A 16,978-nucleotide genomic window follows, 5' to 3' on the forward strand; every position below is an offset into this window, starting at 1 on the left:
AAGGGTCTAAACCCAGTGTATATGTTCAGAAACCACTTTGAGTTAGGATACTTGTAGTGAACTATTAAAGCCTTCAGCTCGCCATTTTTCATGACTTACTAATTCAGCTAAATGCTGCCAAACTACTTTAAAAACAATGCCTTAAAAAAAAAACCACACACATAACAATTTACAACTCTGCTGAGCACTTCTACTGGTCTGAGCCATAATGACGTCATCAGGGCACAGCCACAGGGCTGCAGTCATGTCTGGAAGTGACTGGCAGCTGGTCAGTGTGTGTGTCGTCACTCTGCAGGCCAGCCTGGAAGAGTAGCAACGCTCACAGAGAAGGAACAGAAGCATGAGCATTCTCTGGGGACGTAGGACATGCACTTGGCACATCATCACGTGCACTGCTTTCCTTTTGCCCATAGCCACCCCACAAGGAGTAGATTCTTTCCACAAAGGCTGTGGCTCCATGGAGAGGTGAAGTATCAGAATTAATTTTGCAAGAAGCCGCTCTAAGAGGTTAGATCACTTGAAAATGACTACATAATGTAGCTATTACTAGCCAATTTAGATAATTACATGTGCCAAGCATTTTTGTAAGAACTCTGCATGTATCAGCACATTTAATCTTCGTAACAACTCTGCAAGGTAGAGCACAAGTGAAACCTTGAGGTATATGGTGTTAAAAAGTTTGCGCAAGTTCACACAGTGCACGGCTTCTCGGGTGCTGGATTTGAAACACTGCTCTCTATCACTTCTGGAAAACAGTGTTGTCACTTACTTTAAAACAGAATGAAAGGTTTCCTTGAGAGAAAATTATAGAAACCAATGCTTATGATGGAAACAAATTATTGTCCAAACCATGATCAAGGAAAAGTTTCTCTCTCTCTCTACGGTATTATTTGCAAGGTAGAAAGTTTACATTATTCTTGCTCTAATTCTAAACTAAAATGGAAACAGAGTTTATTTTTTTTTAGAAAGAAGTACTTTATAACAGTGCTATTGCGCATGCTCCTTTTAAAGACCTAAGATACTGTGCTGAGAAACTCCCCACCACTGTCGTGATCTGTGAGAAAATAAAATGGCCCGGGGTGAGAGTGTGGAGCTGAGCCCTTTCATCTCCCAACAGCAGTTTTCCCACGTAGCACAGAGTGAGTGAAATAAATCTGTTCATCCTCTAGCTCTCTTATTGTGATTCTATGAAGATGGAATGTGATAAAAGGTGGAAAGCGCTTTAAAGCATACCAAAGGGTTTTGTAACTTCAGATCGTTAGCATGTTATCCAGAGCTCATTGTTGTAACCGTATTAGCTAAATGATCTCATTGTATTGTTCAACAGCTATTTTTATAATAAAGTAGTCTCTGATGCTGAAGTTTTTATCTTTTTTGGAATAAGAGAAGACTTACAGAATGATCAAAAGGAAATGATGCATAAAGCAATGATGAGCACAATGGTAAGATGTTAAGACACAGTCGCTTATGTCTGTGATGTGAGAAATCCCCTGGTCCGATCCCTGGCTTTACACGGATGTGGAACTTGCAGGGGGAGTCCTCCCTTAGCTTCCCATTGGCCTCAGGATAAACTTGCTGGCGTCTGCTTCCTGCCATTTTCTCCCCCTTCCCTCTTATTGCTGTTCCTGCAACTTCTCCCTGTAGTTCTGTTTGCCTCCCTGGCTTTGTGGAACTAGTGCCTCTAGTTGGGAATGCTCGCTCCTCCTGTCCCCTGTTGCCTCTTGGCTGCCAGGCTAGGGCTTTCTCAATTGTTAAGTCTCAATGTGCATGCCCTTTCTCTGTGGAGCTGCCCCAATTCCTCTAAACTTCGGTAGCTGGCCCTGCCCCAGGTCTCTCTGTCAGGAGCATTTCCCCCACTTTATGGCAGTGGCTCTCGACCAAGAATGACATTTGTGACTATTACAAATGGGAAATGAGGTGTTAGCGCGGTTCTGTGGAAAGAGACCCAGAGGCTGCTGCACTCCTGTAGTGAATGCATGGAACAACCCCTGCAACCAGGCAGCCTAATGTATAAAATGTTATCAAAGCCCAGGTTGACAAAACTCTTCTTTACCAGAACAGTTAATTTACTTATCTTTCACTTTGGACATTAAATTCCTTGTGATCTGACCTGTTCCGGTTACATGCCTGTAGACAATATTGTCCCAGGTTTAGGGCTAGAGGCTGCTGGAAGCGAGATTAGAGCCATGTTCCCTTTTCTTTTTTTCGGTATGCTTTATGCATCACCACAGATGATACAGGTTCACTTTTGTTCACTGTTTTTAAGTAATTCTTAACTTCTTTGATAGGGAGACAGAGAGAGAATGACTCTTACGTGTACTTGTTCACACACCAAATGCCCACAACAGCCAAAGCAGAGAGCCAGGTTGAGGCTAAAAACTGGGAAGTTGAACTGTGTCTCTCACCTGGGGGGCAAGTACTCACTACTTGAGCTGTCACCTGATGTTTCCTATGGTACTTCTTGGCAGGAAGTTGAAATCAGGAGTTGATCTGGGACTGAAACGTGGACACTCTGATACAGAATACAGATGTTCCAACAGTGTCTTTACCACTTTGCCAGCAGCCTGCCCCTCACTATTCAAATTCATTGCTTAGCCTCTGATTTGTACTTTTTATTTTTTAAAAATGTATTTGTTCGAAAGTCAGAATTACAGAAAAAGAGGGAGAGAAAGCAGGAGGGACAGAGAAATCTTCTACCTTTTGGTTCATTCTCCAGATGGCCATAACAGTCAGGGCTGGGCCAGGTGGAAGACAGGATCCAGGAGCTTCTTCAAATGTTCTCGCATGGCTGACAGAGGCGTAAACACTTGAACCGTCTTCTGCTGCTTCCCAGCAATAGTTGCAGGGAGCTGGATCGAAAGTGCAGCAGCCGGGACTCGAACTGGCGCCCATATGGGCTGCCAGAGTTGTGGGTGGCAGCTTTCTGCACTGTTGCATGACACTGTTGCCGTAGACTTTTTTCTTAAAAAGGACAGTCTTATTTACTCAAGACAATTAAATGCCTTTTTAAAAATTAATATTCCTGCTCCAAACACTGGGATTTAGAGCTAAATAAAACAAATATGTGTTTCCTTAAATCAGTTTTAGAAGAAAAAGGCCCAGTGCAGTAGCTTAATGGCTAAAGTCCTCACCTTGCGTGTGCTGGGATCCCATATGGGCACCGGTTCTAATCCTGGCAGCCCCACTTCCCATTCTGCTCCCTGCCTGTGGCCTGGGAAAGCAGTGGAGGATGGCCAAAAGCCTTGTGACTGCGCCTGTGTGGGAGACCCAGAAGAGGCTCTGGACTCCTGGCTTCAGATTGGCGCAGCACCAGCTGTTGCAGCCGCTTGGGGAGTGAATCATCGGATGGAAGATCTTCCTCTCCATATATCTGACTTTCCAATTTAAGAAAAAAGACTTAAAAAAAGAGAACAAAATAGGACAAAACCTGTTTTACTGCTCTGATTGTTAAATAAAATATTATGATTTGCCCTGTATCCCTTTACTGAGGGTATAATTTTAAAGTAGTGCTTAAATTTGGAAATAGTGATATAGACTTAAGCATTTTAAAACCCAACAAACCTTTAGTCAAGGACAGAAATAAGCTAAGAGGCCTGGAAAGATGGGTGGTGGCTCAGAGGGCAAAAGATGACATTCCTGTCAGCTAAGTACCAGAAAGTTCTGCTGAACCACCTGCTGTTTAAGACTCTGCCCCATCCATATACAAACAGGTTAGAAAGAAGCATTCTGGGCTCATTCCCTTCACTGGTGATGTTTCATCTTTCCCCCAACATTTGCCTGAAATGTGGAGGTGCAGAGTTTGTTAATTTTTCATTGTGGATTCTGTGAAGTAACTCTTACATTTTCCCCCTTTAAAAAGTTGACAGATGGAATTGCTCAAGTCACATTTGATTCTGAAGCAGCAATTAAAGAACTGTCATACAACAGTCTAGAAGAATTAAACAACAAGTACCTTTATATTGCAGTAACAGTCACAGAGGCCACAGGTAAGTGCTGTGTGTGTGTTTGTGAACTTTCTTTTGGAAATGACTGAACAGAATATTGACAGTATAAATAATCTCCATAGTTCTTTTATATTTTCTTTTCATTTTCTTTTCTTTCTTTATATCTTTGCTTATATCTTTATATCTTTAAAAACTGGGTTTGCAGAGCACTGTCACTGCCACTGGGCTCCTGTTATCTCAAATGCAAAGATGGGATAGCACTGCCCAATTGGTGTGCAAAGTGGTTCTGCAGGCTCTCTGGCTTAAACATCTGACACCCCAGTCTTGTTCGTCAAGCCCCAAATGGGATTGTGTATGTAATGTAGTATGTAGGTAAAGGTAATATCATTATCTTTGTTCTAATTCCCATATCTGTGCGATGTTGGAGTTGAACTAACTGTCTCTAAAGCCCTTTTCAGCTGTGTGATTCAGGAATTTTATCTGAAATTGAAGTTGCTAATATGTCTCTAAAATGAGTGTTAATGGAGGAGCCCACCCCATAGGGTTACAGTGAGACTCAAAAAGCCCATAGATGTAAGACACTCTAACAGAGAGTGCCGTGCAAGGCTCCCTCTTCTCCCCTTCTCTGCCTCTTCCTTCTGCCGGTCTGCTTCTTCCCTCTTCCTCTTCTCCTTCCTCTCATTGCTCCTCCCCTTCGCTCTTCTCTTCCTCCTCTTGCTCTCCCCTCCTCTTTCCTTCCTTCCACTCATTGCCCTTATCCCCTTCTTCTTCACAAGGGTCCACTTGCTGTTTCCTCAATATCTTGCCCAGGATTCTCAAACCCACACCTGTTGTTTTAAACACTGTTAATTACTCCTTTATGTTGAGTGAAACTGTCCTAGTTCTGACATGCCTTGATTACTAATGGTCTTTGTATTTTCATGTTTATATTGAACCCCCAACTAACTTGGACAAGCAATTTTCTCACACTGAGCCAAATTTTTATATGTAAACTAGTTGATCTCCAAGATGGCTCTCACCCCTTTAAATGTGTCCTTCAGTGGTAGAAGAAGGAAGAATTCAGGGCATCGTCAAGCTGTGAGCACCTTGAATATATTCAATAGGTGCATAGTACATGTTGGAGATTGATAATATCTTTATACTCTATGCCCTAGTTAGTTTTTCAACATTATTTGAAATTTTTTCTTACTTTATTTTTTGCCCTCAACCAATTTCAAATAAATTTATCAGTATATATGAAGTATTAAAAAATATTGTCAAACAGGCAGGCTTGCAAATGAGAATGCACCCAGCAGTCAGAGGTGAGAGAGGTGAACCAAGGAATCCATTGGAAGAAAGAATTCTGTACTTGGTCTAAGGAACATTCTTTAATGCCTTCAAAGAAGGGCATGCTTCTGCATAATTGTTGAGCAGCTAAAATGGGTGTCTTGAAGACAATCAGACTTGAAAGACACTAAGTAGGATCTCAGGGGAAGGATGGTAGACAGGGGAAGTGAATAACCTTTCTCAGCAAGGGCAGACCAGGAAGAATGGAAAGCAAAGCTTGTAGAATACCAGATTTTCCAGTTTAGCTGAAGCGGGGCGGAGGGGGTGGCATTAGGGATGTGGTATTGGGAAGGAGTTCGAGGATTCTAGAACTGCATGTGTTATTCTTCATAGTTTAACCTGAGTTGATTCTTAATAGTTTTAGCAGGATGGTAACACTGTTGTGTGGACCCAGAGAGTTCTTTCTGCATCAAGCTTTTCCTCATTGTTGTGAACACTTTCCCTAACCCCTGCCCTTGTGTAGTCTCTGTAAGGCCCAATCTCTGGTCTACTCTCTTCCCTGTCTCCTCAATCTCTTGAGCACTTTCAACCAAATCATAGGCCATTATGAAAAGTGGTATCTCTTCCTGGCACTCCTCTTTGGTCCAGTCTCACAGCTCTGCCTGCACAAGGGCATTGCTCCACATGAGCCACGAATGTAAGACTTTACAAACTCCTAAGGCCTAAGCTCTTCTCCAGCTTGCCCCTCTGAACCAAGAACCACACGCTACTCCTGCCAGTAGATGAGTGTGAACAGGAAGGGAGTGAATGGCTGAACGTGTCTGTAGAGACAACAGATGTCCTTGCAGATCATTATACTCCTAAAAAGAAAAGGTCAGCATGTTGCCTGTCATTTCCTTAGGTGGATTTTCTGAAGAGGCAGAAGTACCTGGCATCAAATACGTCCTCTCTCCCTATACGTTGAATCTGGTTGCTACTCCTCTTTTCTTGAAGCCTGGAATCCCCTACTCTATCAAGGTAAATGGGAAAGAAAACCCCTGCTGAAGATGACGAGTGTTGTCTGTTTATGCAAAGTGCAGGGATGGGGAGTAGGGGGCAGGGGCTGGGGAGGGCAACACAGTGAGGACTCACTCTGGAAGACCCGCTGCTGTGGACACAGACAGGACTGGAACTGTGCAGCAGCTGCCGCCGCACAGTCATTTCAACCGTTAGGACAAGTGCCAGCCTGGTGAGATGTTCTATAAATAAAGACTGCATCCAATTATGTGGAAGTAAAGTTGACATGTCTATACATTTTTTAAAAAAGATTTATTTATGTGTATTGGAAAGGCAGATATACAGAGAAAGATCTTCCATCTCCTGATTCACTCCAAGTAGTCCCAAGGGCCGGAGCTCTCCTAACCCAAATCCAGGAGCCAGAAACCTCCTCTGGGTTTCCCACGCAGGTGCAGGGTCCCGAGGCTTTGGGTCATCCTCGACTGCTTTCCCAGGCCACAAGCAGGGAGCTGGATGGGAAGTGGAGCAGCTGGAACATCAACCGGCACCCTTATGGGATCCTAGCATGTGCAAGGCGAGGACTTTAGTCACTAGACTACCATGCCGGGTCCACATCTACAGTTTTAGAAATCCTATGATTTAAAATTATTTAAAATTATTTTATTATTCAAAATTAATTATTACTTCAAGTTCTACATTTAAAATGCATAATTTATTATTAACTAGGTAACTGACTTTTATGACAAAAAGATGTACCCAGCCCAAAGCAAACTTTAAATATGCTGTACCTTTTATATGCACATACAGTGTATAATATTTAATCACATAAAGTGCACATATATCATGTAAAATGTAACATTACATAGAATATGCATCTAAAATATCTTTTATACATTTTATATCACATAGATTTGTAAAATTCATACATATAGTATTCTATTCATTTAGGAAAGGATAAGAGATGGATGTGTCTCCTTACTGTTTGTCATATCTAAAAGAATCATTCTCAGAAATGATTGCCTCAGGTTGTCCTGATACAATCCTAAATCCATCCAAGAAAATGCAGACGTTATATATAGCACAAGGCCATATCATAGCTACTCTTTGACTTAGCAATATTTATAAGCGGAGTTCAAATAGTTCATGGAGAGAAAAGGAATGAAAACACAAATTTCTTTTGGTGCAATAAATTTTAAAATTCATACACACCAAGAATCTTCACAAAGTTCATGGAAATGCTCATTATAAATATAGGGGATCTCATAAAAATTAAAACATCTTTTAATTTCATTTTTCCACAAAATTCTTAAAATACAGGAGGATACATTCCAGAATGATTTAATTAATGCAACATTTCTGCTAGCTGAAAACATGTTTTTCTTTTCTGAATTAAATATAATTTATACTTTAGGGGGAGGAAGGAAAATTATTTCAGAATTGTTATGCTGTAAGAGAAGTGATGAGCTGTTGAAATGGATTTGGATTGCTCGGACACACAGGTGCAGGTTAAGGATACGCTTGACCAATTCGTCGGAGGGATTCCAGTAACCTTGAATGCACAAACAGTCGATGTCAACGAAGAGACATCCGACTTGGAGTCAAAGGAGAGCATAACACGTCTCAGCGATGGAGTAGCCTCGTTTGTGGTTAATCTGCCATCTGGAGTGACGGCACTCAACTTTGACGTAAGCTAAATTCTCTTGCTCTATTTTCTAGGACAACGTGTACTTTTCACCGTATGTTTTGGCTAGAACACAGAACAGATGTGGAAGATTTTATACACAAGTCCAGAGAACAATTCTGTAAGTTTACATCCAAAACAAATGAGTACCAGAGACAATCTGCCAACCCACTGAATGGTCCTTGAGGAAGATGAATTTATCAGTGTTTCTTTAAAATGAAGGGCCAAATTATTTTTCCCTACATCAATATAACTGCTATAGGTATTAGAATCCAGAAGCTCCAGTGAGCACCAGTTGTCGGGATAGCTTCTCTCCCCTCCCCTAACCCAGTTTTTATTTCTTTTCAGTCACCAGAGCTCAAATATGGAAGCTTCCCTTTTTCCTAATACACAAACCACTCTACCTCAGAGCTCACTTAGCAGCCTTCTCTCCTGGAAGACAGTTTGAAGTTCTCGATTTCAGAAACAGGATGAGTCATTGGATGACACAGATGAGCAAATGCGGCGTGTGTATATTCCCTATTATCTATGAACACTTGCTAAACCCTGGACACATTTAATATTCATGCAGTCAGAATACAGGTGGAGAACACCTGCCATTTTTTTTAAAGATTTATTTTATTATTATTACAAAGTCAGATATACTGAGAGGAGGAGAGATAGAGAGGAAGTGGAGCTGCCGGGATTAGAACCAGCGGCCATATGGGATCAAGGCGAGGACCTTAGCCACTAGGCCACGCTGCCAAGCCCAACACCTGCCATTTTATGGCTGAGGAAACCTCTCTTTTTATTACACTGTTTATTCAGAAGGTCTAATTTGTTCTGAGATGTAAACTGACAGAGTGTGAGCCATTAGCTCAATGGCTGTCTGCAGGTGGGTGGTGCTGCTGTGATATTATTTTTGCCCACCTGCACTTATAAACCCCTCTATTCCACTCTTCATGATGAAATTAGGGCAGTGGTCTGCAATGTTCATTCCCGGTCCTGGTCCCCCATCCTCAAGAACCGCTGCTACCTTCCCATCATGTCTTTTCTCCTACCCCTAATTCCTGCCACCTCATTCCATAGGAAAACCCCAGTTTACAGTGACATAACAGGAAGTGTGCTGATGTTTTTCCTAGAGCATCATCTGTCTTTGTTTTACCAGGCTTTTCCACCATAGCCCATTATCTCATTGTTGTTTTCTGTAGTCTTCATAAAGTTTACTTGAGAGGACAGCTGTACAAACACTGGAGCGATAGATTTGCTGTTTTCTTTAGCACTTGGTGCTGTGAAATTTCTAAAGTGAAAGAATTTAAAAGATAGGTTTCACAGAAATCATCACGTCTTGTTGAGCTTTTGTTTTGTTTTTCTTTCTTTTTTTTTTTTTTTCAGGTCAATACCAATGCCCCAGATCTTCCAGAAGAAAATCAGGCCAGCAAAACTTTCCAGGCAGTAACATACTCATCTCTCAGCCAGAGCTACCTGTATATTGACTGGACTGAAAACTATAAAGCCTTGCTTGTGGGACAACATCTCAATCTGTTGGTTACCCCCAGAAGTCCATATATTGACAAAATAACTCACTATAATTACCTGGTAAGTACTGCGATAGATTTACATCTTATTCTCTCTACCTGGAGTATTTTCATTTGCTTATAGAAAAGCATTAGAATGACTTATATTTTTCAAAGTAAAATTACTTATTTGCAAGGCAGAGTTACAGATGGAAGGAGAGAGGCAAAGAGGGGGTGAGAAAACAGAAAAAAAAGAGGGAGTTTCCATCTTTCCACCTGCTGGTTCACTCCCTGAAGAGCCACCATGGCCAGGACTCAGCCAGACCACAGAAAGGAGCCAAGAGCTAGTTTCTGGTCTCCAGTGTGGGTACAGGAGCCCAAGCACTTACACCATCTTCCACTGCTTTCCCAGGAGCATTAGCAGGGAACTGGCTAAGAAGTGGAGCAGCCAGGACTTGAACTAGTGCCCACTTTGGATGCCAGCAAGGTGATTGTAATAATAAGTGTGATAACAGTTTAGGGTTCAAGTTTTAGTTCTCTAATATCCCAGTTATGTGCTTTTGAACTAAAGTCAGTGTGACTTTTATTTAGTGCCTGGGTCTCAATTCATTTCATGGAGGCAATATTCCTGTGCTCTTGATGTGTTGTGTGAATTAAAGGAGTTAAAAAGGTATTAACATTCCTGGCATACGGTGTACCCAAACTTGTTATCTTTCATTTTCTTTAATATAATTTTTGATCTAGCTCCAAGCTCCATCCTGAAGCACAGATTTGGTATTCATTCCTTTTTTTTTTTTAGATTTATTTTTATTGGAAAGTCAGATATACAGAGAGGAGGAGAGACAGAGAGGAAGCTCTTCTGTTTGATAATTCACTCCTCAAGCAGCCGCAATGGCCAGAGCTGCGCTGTTCTGAAGCCAGGAGCCCGGAGCCTCTTCCAGGTCTCCCATGTGGCTGCAGGGACCCAAGGATTTGGGCCATCCTCAACTGCTTTCCTAGGCAACAAGCAGGAAGCTGGGTGAAAAGCGTGGCTGCCGGGATTAGAACTGGTGCCCATGTGGGTTGCCAGCACATGCAAGGCGAGGACTTTAGCCAGTAGGCTACAGTGCCGGGCCCTTGGTATTCATTATTAATGTTATTGTTTATTTTTAGATTTTATCCAAGGGAAAAATTGTGCACTTTGGCACAAGGGAGAAACTTTCAGATTCATCTTATCAAAGTATAAACATCCCAGTGACCCAGAACATGGTTCCTTCAGCCCGCCTCTTGGTTTACTATATCATCACAGGAGAGCAGACGGCAGAACTAGTGTCTGACTCAGTGTGGTTGAACATTGAAGAAAAGTGTGGCAACCAGCTTCAGGTGAGACACAACTTAGACATTACACTTGAATTTTTATCTGAATGAAGAAGGCTAAGGAAATAGATGCCTCTGCAAAGTCTCATCTCATACAATTCAACTTATCTTTATCAAATGCTCTTTCAGGTCCGTCTGTTTCCAGATGTGGATGCATATTCTCCAGGTCAATCTGTGTCTCTTAGTATGGAAACGGAGTCACATTCATGGGTGGCATTAACAGCAGTGGACAGTGCTGTGTACAGCGTTCAAAGAACAACCAAAAAGCCCATGGAAAGAGTTAAGTCCAGTAGTCTCCCCACTTATGCACACTTTTGTTTTCTGCCATCTCGTTGACCTGTGGTCAACTTAGGTATTAAAAGGAAAATTCCAGAAGTGTACAACCCATAGGTTTTCAGTTGACCACCATTCTGAAAACTCTCATTGTTACACTAGGATATGAATCATCCCTTTCTCCAACATATCCATGCTGCCCTGCCTGCTATTAGATGGACTGTAGTGTTTATATACAAGGAATTTATATTTTACATAATGATCACAAAGCACAGGAGTAATGATGTTGGCAATTTTATTGCAATATATTGTTATTGTTCTGTTTTATTAAGGTATTATTAATTTATTACTGTGCCTAGTTTATAAACTTCACCATGTTATATATATAGGCAAAACAAACACCATAGTATACTATTTGTCCTATCAGGGATCCCCTAGGCGTCTTGAAACATATTCCTCCATGGATAACACAGTATTTTTGTGCGTTTCTGTGGTTGTTGCACAATGGAATGGCTCAGTGCATTGTGCGTAGGTTATAATCAGGATAGTTCATAGGGATGGAATTGAGGAAAGAGCTACTTTTTCATAATCTAATCAACGCCGTGGTTCTTAAGAAAGGAAGTTACCTTCATGTTAGTTCCCAAAGTCCAGGTCACTCCTTTTTTTAGGTATGGATTACAGACTTTCAAACATACAACCATGATATCAATTACATTCATGGAGCAAGAATTACATTCATGGAGGAGAATTTTCAGATTTGGAGCAGAGTAGTGCTGGTAGTTGATATAGCAGCCCAAGACTGGATAGATAACCTTTGTGTGTGTGTGTGTGTGTGTGTGTGTGTGTGTGTGTGTTAAAATCTCTGGCAAAGAAGAACTTGAAAATTTTCCCACTGATTTCCATTTATTTTCACTCTGCTGAGCTATCATTTTCTAGGCTTGAATTTATTTAAACAATTAAGAAAAAACTGAGAAACTATAGCTTAAGGATGGTCTTTTTTTTTTTTTTACTCCACAACCTCAATGCATCTTATCTTTTATCTTTTTTTTTTATTACGTTGCGTTATGTGACACAGTTTCATAGGCTCAGGGATTCCCCCAACCCCTCCTGGTGCCCTCCCCCCATGGTGGATTCCTCCACCTTGTTGTAGTATTACAGATCAAATTAAGGCCAGATTCTTTCTTTGCAAACATATACCAAGCATGGTCTTTTAACCTAGCAGTTAAGACACTGATATTGCATAGTAAAGTACCTTGGTTCAATTCCTAGCTCTGGCACCTGTCTGCAACTTCCTGCTAGCGCAGACCCTGGAAGGCAGCGATGATGGCTTACTTAATTGAGTTCCTACCACCCATCAGGGAAACTTGGGTAATGTCCTTGAATCCTGGCTTTGGCCCAAGCCTGCCCCTGGTCGTTTTGGGTACGTGGAAAGTAGAGCCCTAGGTGGGAGCATTCTCATATTTTCTCTCTCTCTCTCTTTCTCCCTACCAAATAAATAAGAACATGGGGGCAGGTGTGTCACAGCAATGACATCTCCACTTGGGAAGCCTGCATCCCGTAACACAGGGCCTGGTTTCCATGCACACCCAGGGGCAGCAGATAATGGTTCAAGCACTTGGATCCTTGTCACTCACATGGGAAATGTGGATTGAGTTCTGGGCTCCAGGCTTCAGCCCAGCCCAGCCCAGCCCAGCCCTGGTTGTTGTGGGCATTTAGTGAATGAAACAGTAAATGTAAGATCTTGCTCTGTGTCTTTCAAATAAAATTAAAATGAGTAACAAAAATGCAGGCTAAAAATATTGAGGTTAAGAGGCTAAAAATGTATTCAAAGGATATTTAAGATCCAAATTAAAACTTAAAGGAACTCCCCAGACAAGTTCTCACCTACTTAGAACCCTGAGCCTTTCTGAAACACAGAAGAAACTGCTCTTATTTTTCAGCAGCTTCAAAATTATGCACTTGCTAGTTCACTTGTTTGTTTTGAGCATTGTCTTGATTGTAGTGTGCGTTCTACCATGGTTCTGTTTCCAAGAGTATCTTCACAAAGCCTTTTGCTTAAGACTTATACTTGACTTAATTTCAGTTAGATACATGAAAAGACAGGCTAAAGGAATGAAGTTGAGTAAAGTGGGCTCTGAACATTTGATAAATGAACGGCTTAGGTCTTCACCCTGACCCTAAATCACGTAACAACTAGTACATTTAGTTCTTTAGAGGAATGAATCACATATCTGAGTAGACTCAATGTTTTTGCCTTTCTAAACAGGTGTTTCAAGCCTTTGAGAAGAGTGACCTGGGCTGTGGAGCAGGTGGTGGCCGCAACAATGCAGATGTGTTCCGTCTAGCTGGGCTCACCTTCCTCACGAACGCAAATGCAGATGACTCCCAAGAAAGTGGTAAAAATGCTCAGCATCTTTATCCCTGACTTTTCATTGATCATTCACCTCCCATCCCTTGTCATCACCCTTCTGTAATGTGGTGTATACTAGTCTTACAAGGCCAGGACCATGTAACGCATCTGTATAAAATGTTTCATTGACTGCAAGATAAAATATAAATTCTTTAATGTCATCCTCAAAGCTTCTCATGTTCTCCCCAGCTCTGTCTTTCAACCTGCTTTCCAAGCTTGCTGTATGTTTAGCTTTTATAGGACCCAGTATAAGTACTTGGAAAGCACTAGGGTATTTTGAATTTTTGAATCTTTACTTACTGGGGCTACTGTCTCCTTAATTAACCTGGAGAAGTGAATGTAAGAATCATCTCTATGAGATCTTCTTATACAGAACTGACCATTCTCTCTTTATTAAATGGGGAAGATACTCTAGGAGCTAGATCCTTTTCTAAGTAATGTAAGTAATAATAAGTAATTTGAAAGGCATAGCTAAAGAGAGACAGATATCTTCCATCCACCAGTTTACTCCCTAGATAGCCGCAACAGCCAGGGCTGGGCCAGGCTAAAGCCATGATCTAGGAGCTTCTCTTGGGTCTCCTGCATGGGTCCAGAGATTCAAGCACTTGGGCCATTCTCTGCTGCTTTTTTAGGCAGGGAGTTGGATCAGAGGTGGAGCAGCCAGGGCTCAACTGGCACCCACATGGGATGCCAGCATTGCATACACTATGGTGCTAGCCCCCTCTTTTTTTTCTTATTATTTATCTGTTTTAATTTACTTGGAAGGCAGAGTGACAGAGAAAGAAAGAGAGAGATGGAGACTTTCTATTGTTTGGTTCACTCCCTAAATTCCCACATCGGCCAGAGTTGGGCCAGGCCAAAACCAGGAGCTGAAATGCCATCTGGATAGCCCATGTGGATGGTAGGTACCAAAGAACTTGAGCCATTACCAGATGCCTCCCAGGGAGTGCATCAGTATAAGCTCAACCAGAAGTCAAGGTATTGAGCTTTGCACCAGGGTTTCAGTAGGGAAGGCAGCAGCCAAGCAGCTGCACCACTGTGTCTGCCGCCATCACTGCGCATTCTTAGGCTGTGTCGCCTCTTGATTCACCTGCTTCACTGTGAGCTCTTCAAAGGTGGGATGACATCTCATTCTCCTTCTCTCTATAATTTCAAAGATATTCATGTTCATACTTCATATTGTGATTCACAGTATGTTTGTAATGTAACAGAAAGAACCTGTAATAAGAAAATAGCATACTCGACAGAAACTTATTACTCCAAATTCTTAGGTGTTTCTCAGTACTCAATGAATCAAAAAGGGGAAGAATTCAAAACCGAATTCAGATGAAACAAGTCAAGCTGTATGACTCTAGATGCCGAGTACCATTAAGATCAAGCAGATAACACTAAAACGGGCGGTGCTAAATGACCAACCACAAAGAGGCTGTCATGACCTTGTATTGAATGACTGACTTGGAAATTAATGCTTAATTTCATGAATACTTAAGTAATTTCATGAAACTAATTTTTTAAGGTTTTTATCTTCTTTCCCTCTTTTTTTTTTTATCCCTCTCTCTCTCTCTCTCTTTTTTAACAGATGTACCTTGTAAAGAAATCCTCAGGCCAAAAAGAACACTGCTAGAGAAAATAAATAAAGCAGGTACTCTCAGATTTTCATATAATTGTAAAAAGATTGTGGTCATTTTCCTCACAAGAGGGAGAAAGTAAAACTCTGTGTAATTTTCCCCTAATTCCAATATGAAAAGGTAGAAATGGGTGTCTACCTTACCTCCCTAAGAAAGGTCAATCCAGTTCATTTGCCAAACCTTTAATCGGAAGAAAATAGGTCTTTATTATTTTTATTTCTAGAATATGAAATATTAACCTTTATTTGTCACAAGCTTCATCTGGTAGTCAAAAATCATATTCTTTCATTCTGATAACATTCACAATCTGATAAACTTTAGCATATATCTAGAAATCAGTTTCTTCTACTTTATATATTTAACAAGCCAATAGCATTTGGGTATCATTTTGAAAATAGGTATAAAGGAAATTTTTTAAAAGAATTATTTCAATGGTAATATGATCATAGGTCATGTTATAGCAAAGAACACCATACTGGAGTCAATGACCTGCGTCCAATTAATAATAGTTATTATTAATAAGATAATATTTGGATAAGAGTTATTTTAATTTTGAGCTTAATTTTAAGTTCTTCCATTTGAAAAAAGATGAGCTGCTTAATCTTTACAACTTTGGATTAGGCTACTCCTAAACTCCACAACCCACATGTTAAGAAATGTTTGGAAAAATTAGGATTACATAGAGCTTGAAAAAGGAAATTCTTGACTCTTGATGAAAGCTGTGTTCAAATACTTGGATATTTAACTTACTTTACTCAGAGTGTTTCCCCTAGTATGCTAGTTTCAAGATTTAGCATGAGTATTTGGCTTTATTGTAGGAAATCCTTTAGCCATGAAAGGTGACTTAGAATGAAACACTTGATGAGGTCACATTCTCACCTTTCCTGGAGCCAGCTGGTCAATTAATTAGCCAGGGCTATGGTGGGGAAGGGGGATCATCTGGCCATAGGATTGTGATTTCTACCCAGTCTGAGATGTGCTGACTCTAGGTACAATCTCAGGCATTTTTATGATAATTTTTCCAGCTGCCAAATACAAGCATAAAATGATAAAGGATTGTTGTTATCATGGAGCCCACCTTAACAAAGATGAGAGCTGTGAGCAGCGAGCAGCCCGGATTACAATAGGCCCAAAGTGCGTCAAAGCCTTCAGTGAATGCTGCATCATCGCAACAGAGTTCCGTGCTAATATGTCTCATAAAAATATCCAACTGGGAAGGTTACGTGAGTCTGAGCTTCTCTAGAAGAATTCTGCTTGATAATGAAGAATCTTGTGTATTTTCATACTGTTAAGAAATGCAGTTTTCATACTTGGTTTAAAATTGAAGGGAGAAAAGAAAATTTGGAAATACCCACCAGGAAAAAAAATGTCCTTTTTAGCAATCGCTGTTATACTAACTATAGAGCAGAATGCAAAAGTGTGGAGTCAACACTCAGTATAAATGGAAAGCCAATTCGTTCTATAAATGTGTCTAGGCATCTATCCTCTCTGACCCTGGAGCAGGAAGAGTCAGTCTAACAGATGCTGGATGTGGTCCCTCTTTCCCCTCCCCCTACGTTCTTTCCAAGATATTCCTGGATGGATAGAGGGCTTTCCTAGGTGTGGAATCCCTCCCTGAACCTAATCATGGTTCCCTTGGTGAAGGGCAGATGTGATTTCCCTAAGCTGTCTCCAGAGACAGGGCTGGACTCATTCATCAGGTTACCAGACAATGGCAGGGCTTGCTTCCTTGCTCCAACACACAGAAATGTCCAGTTTTCTTCTGGCCCTCATACACATATAGGCTTGTGTCTACCCAGTGTCTTTCAACACTCAGGCCTCAATAGAAGTAACCCACAATCTTATGTGGATAACATCTTCTATGTTTTCTTTAAAGCTGACATACAAGCCTTTTTTCTTGAAGTAAATGCAAATATATGACCAAGTTA

The 16,978-nt window shown here is 41.0% G+C and overlaps 1 protein-coding gene across 1 annotated transcript in view; it reads left to right on the forward strand.

The window, feature by feature from the left end:
• The window catches only part of C5 (complement C5), a 78,335-nt gene that overhangs the window by 15,290 nt on the left and 46,067 nt on the right, over window positions 1-16,978 (forward strand). Inside the window, exons 8-17 of the mRNA XM_058672642.1 lie at window positions 1,328-1,442; window positions 3,860-3,986; window positions 6,112-6,227; window positions 7,706-7,891; window positions 9,262-9,465; window positions 10,536-10,745; window positions 10,869-11,018; window positions 13,279-13,408; window positions 15,002-15,064; window positions 16,076-16,273. Coding sequence (XP_058528625.1) covers window positions 1,328-1,442; window positions 3,860-3,986; window positions 6,112-6,227; window positions 7,706-7,891; window positions 9,262-9,465; window positions 10,536-10,745; window positions 10,869-11,018; window positions 13,279-13,408; window positions 15,002-15,064; window positions 16,076-16,273 — 1,499 coding nt within the window. The remainder of the gene's footprint in view (window positions 1-1,327; window positions 1,443-3,859; window positions 3,987-6,111; window positions 6,228-7,705; window positions 7,892-9,261; window positions 9,466-10,535; window positions 10,746-10,868; window positions 11,019-13,278; window positions 13,409-15,001; window positions 15,065-16,075; window positions 16,274-16,978) is intronic.

This window comes from Ochotona princeps, chromosome 14 (assembly GCF_030435755.1).
Source record: "Ochotona princeps isolate mOchPri1 chromosome 14, mOchPri1.hap1, whole genome shotgun sequence".
NCBI classification, from domain to species: Eukaryota; Metazoa; Chordata; class Mammalia; order Lagomorpha; family Ochotonidae; genus Ochotona; species Ochotona princeps.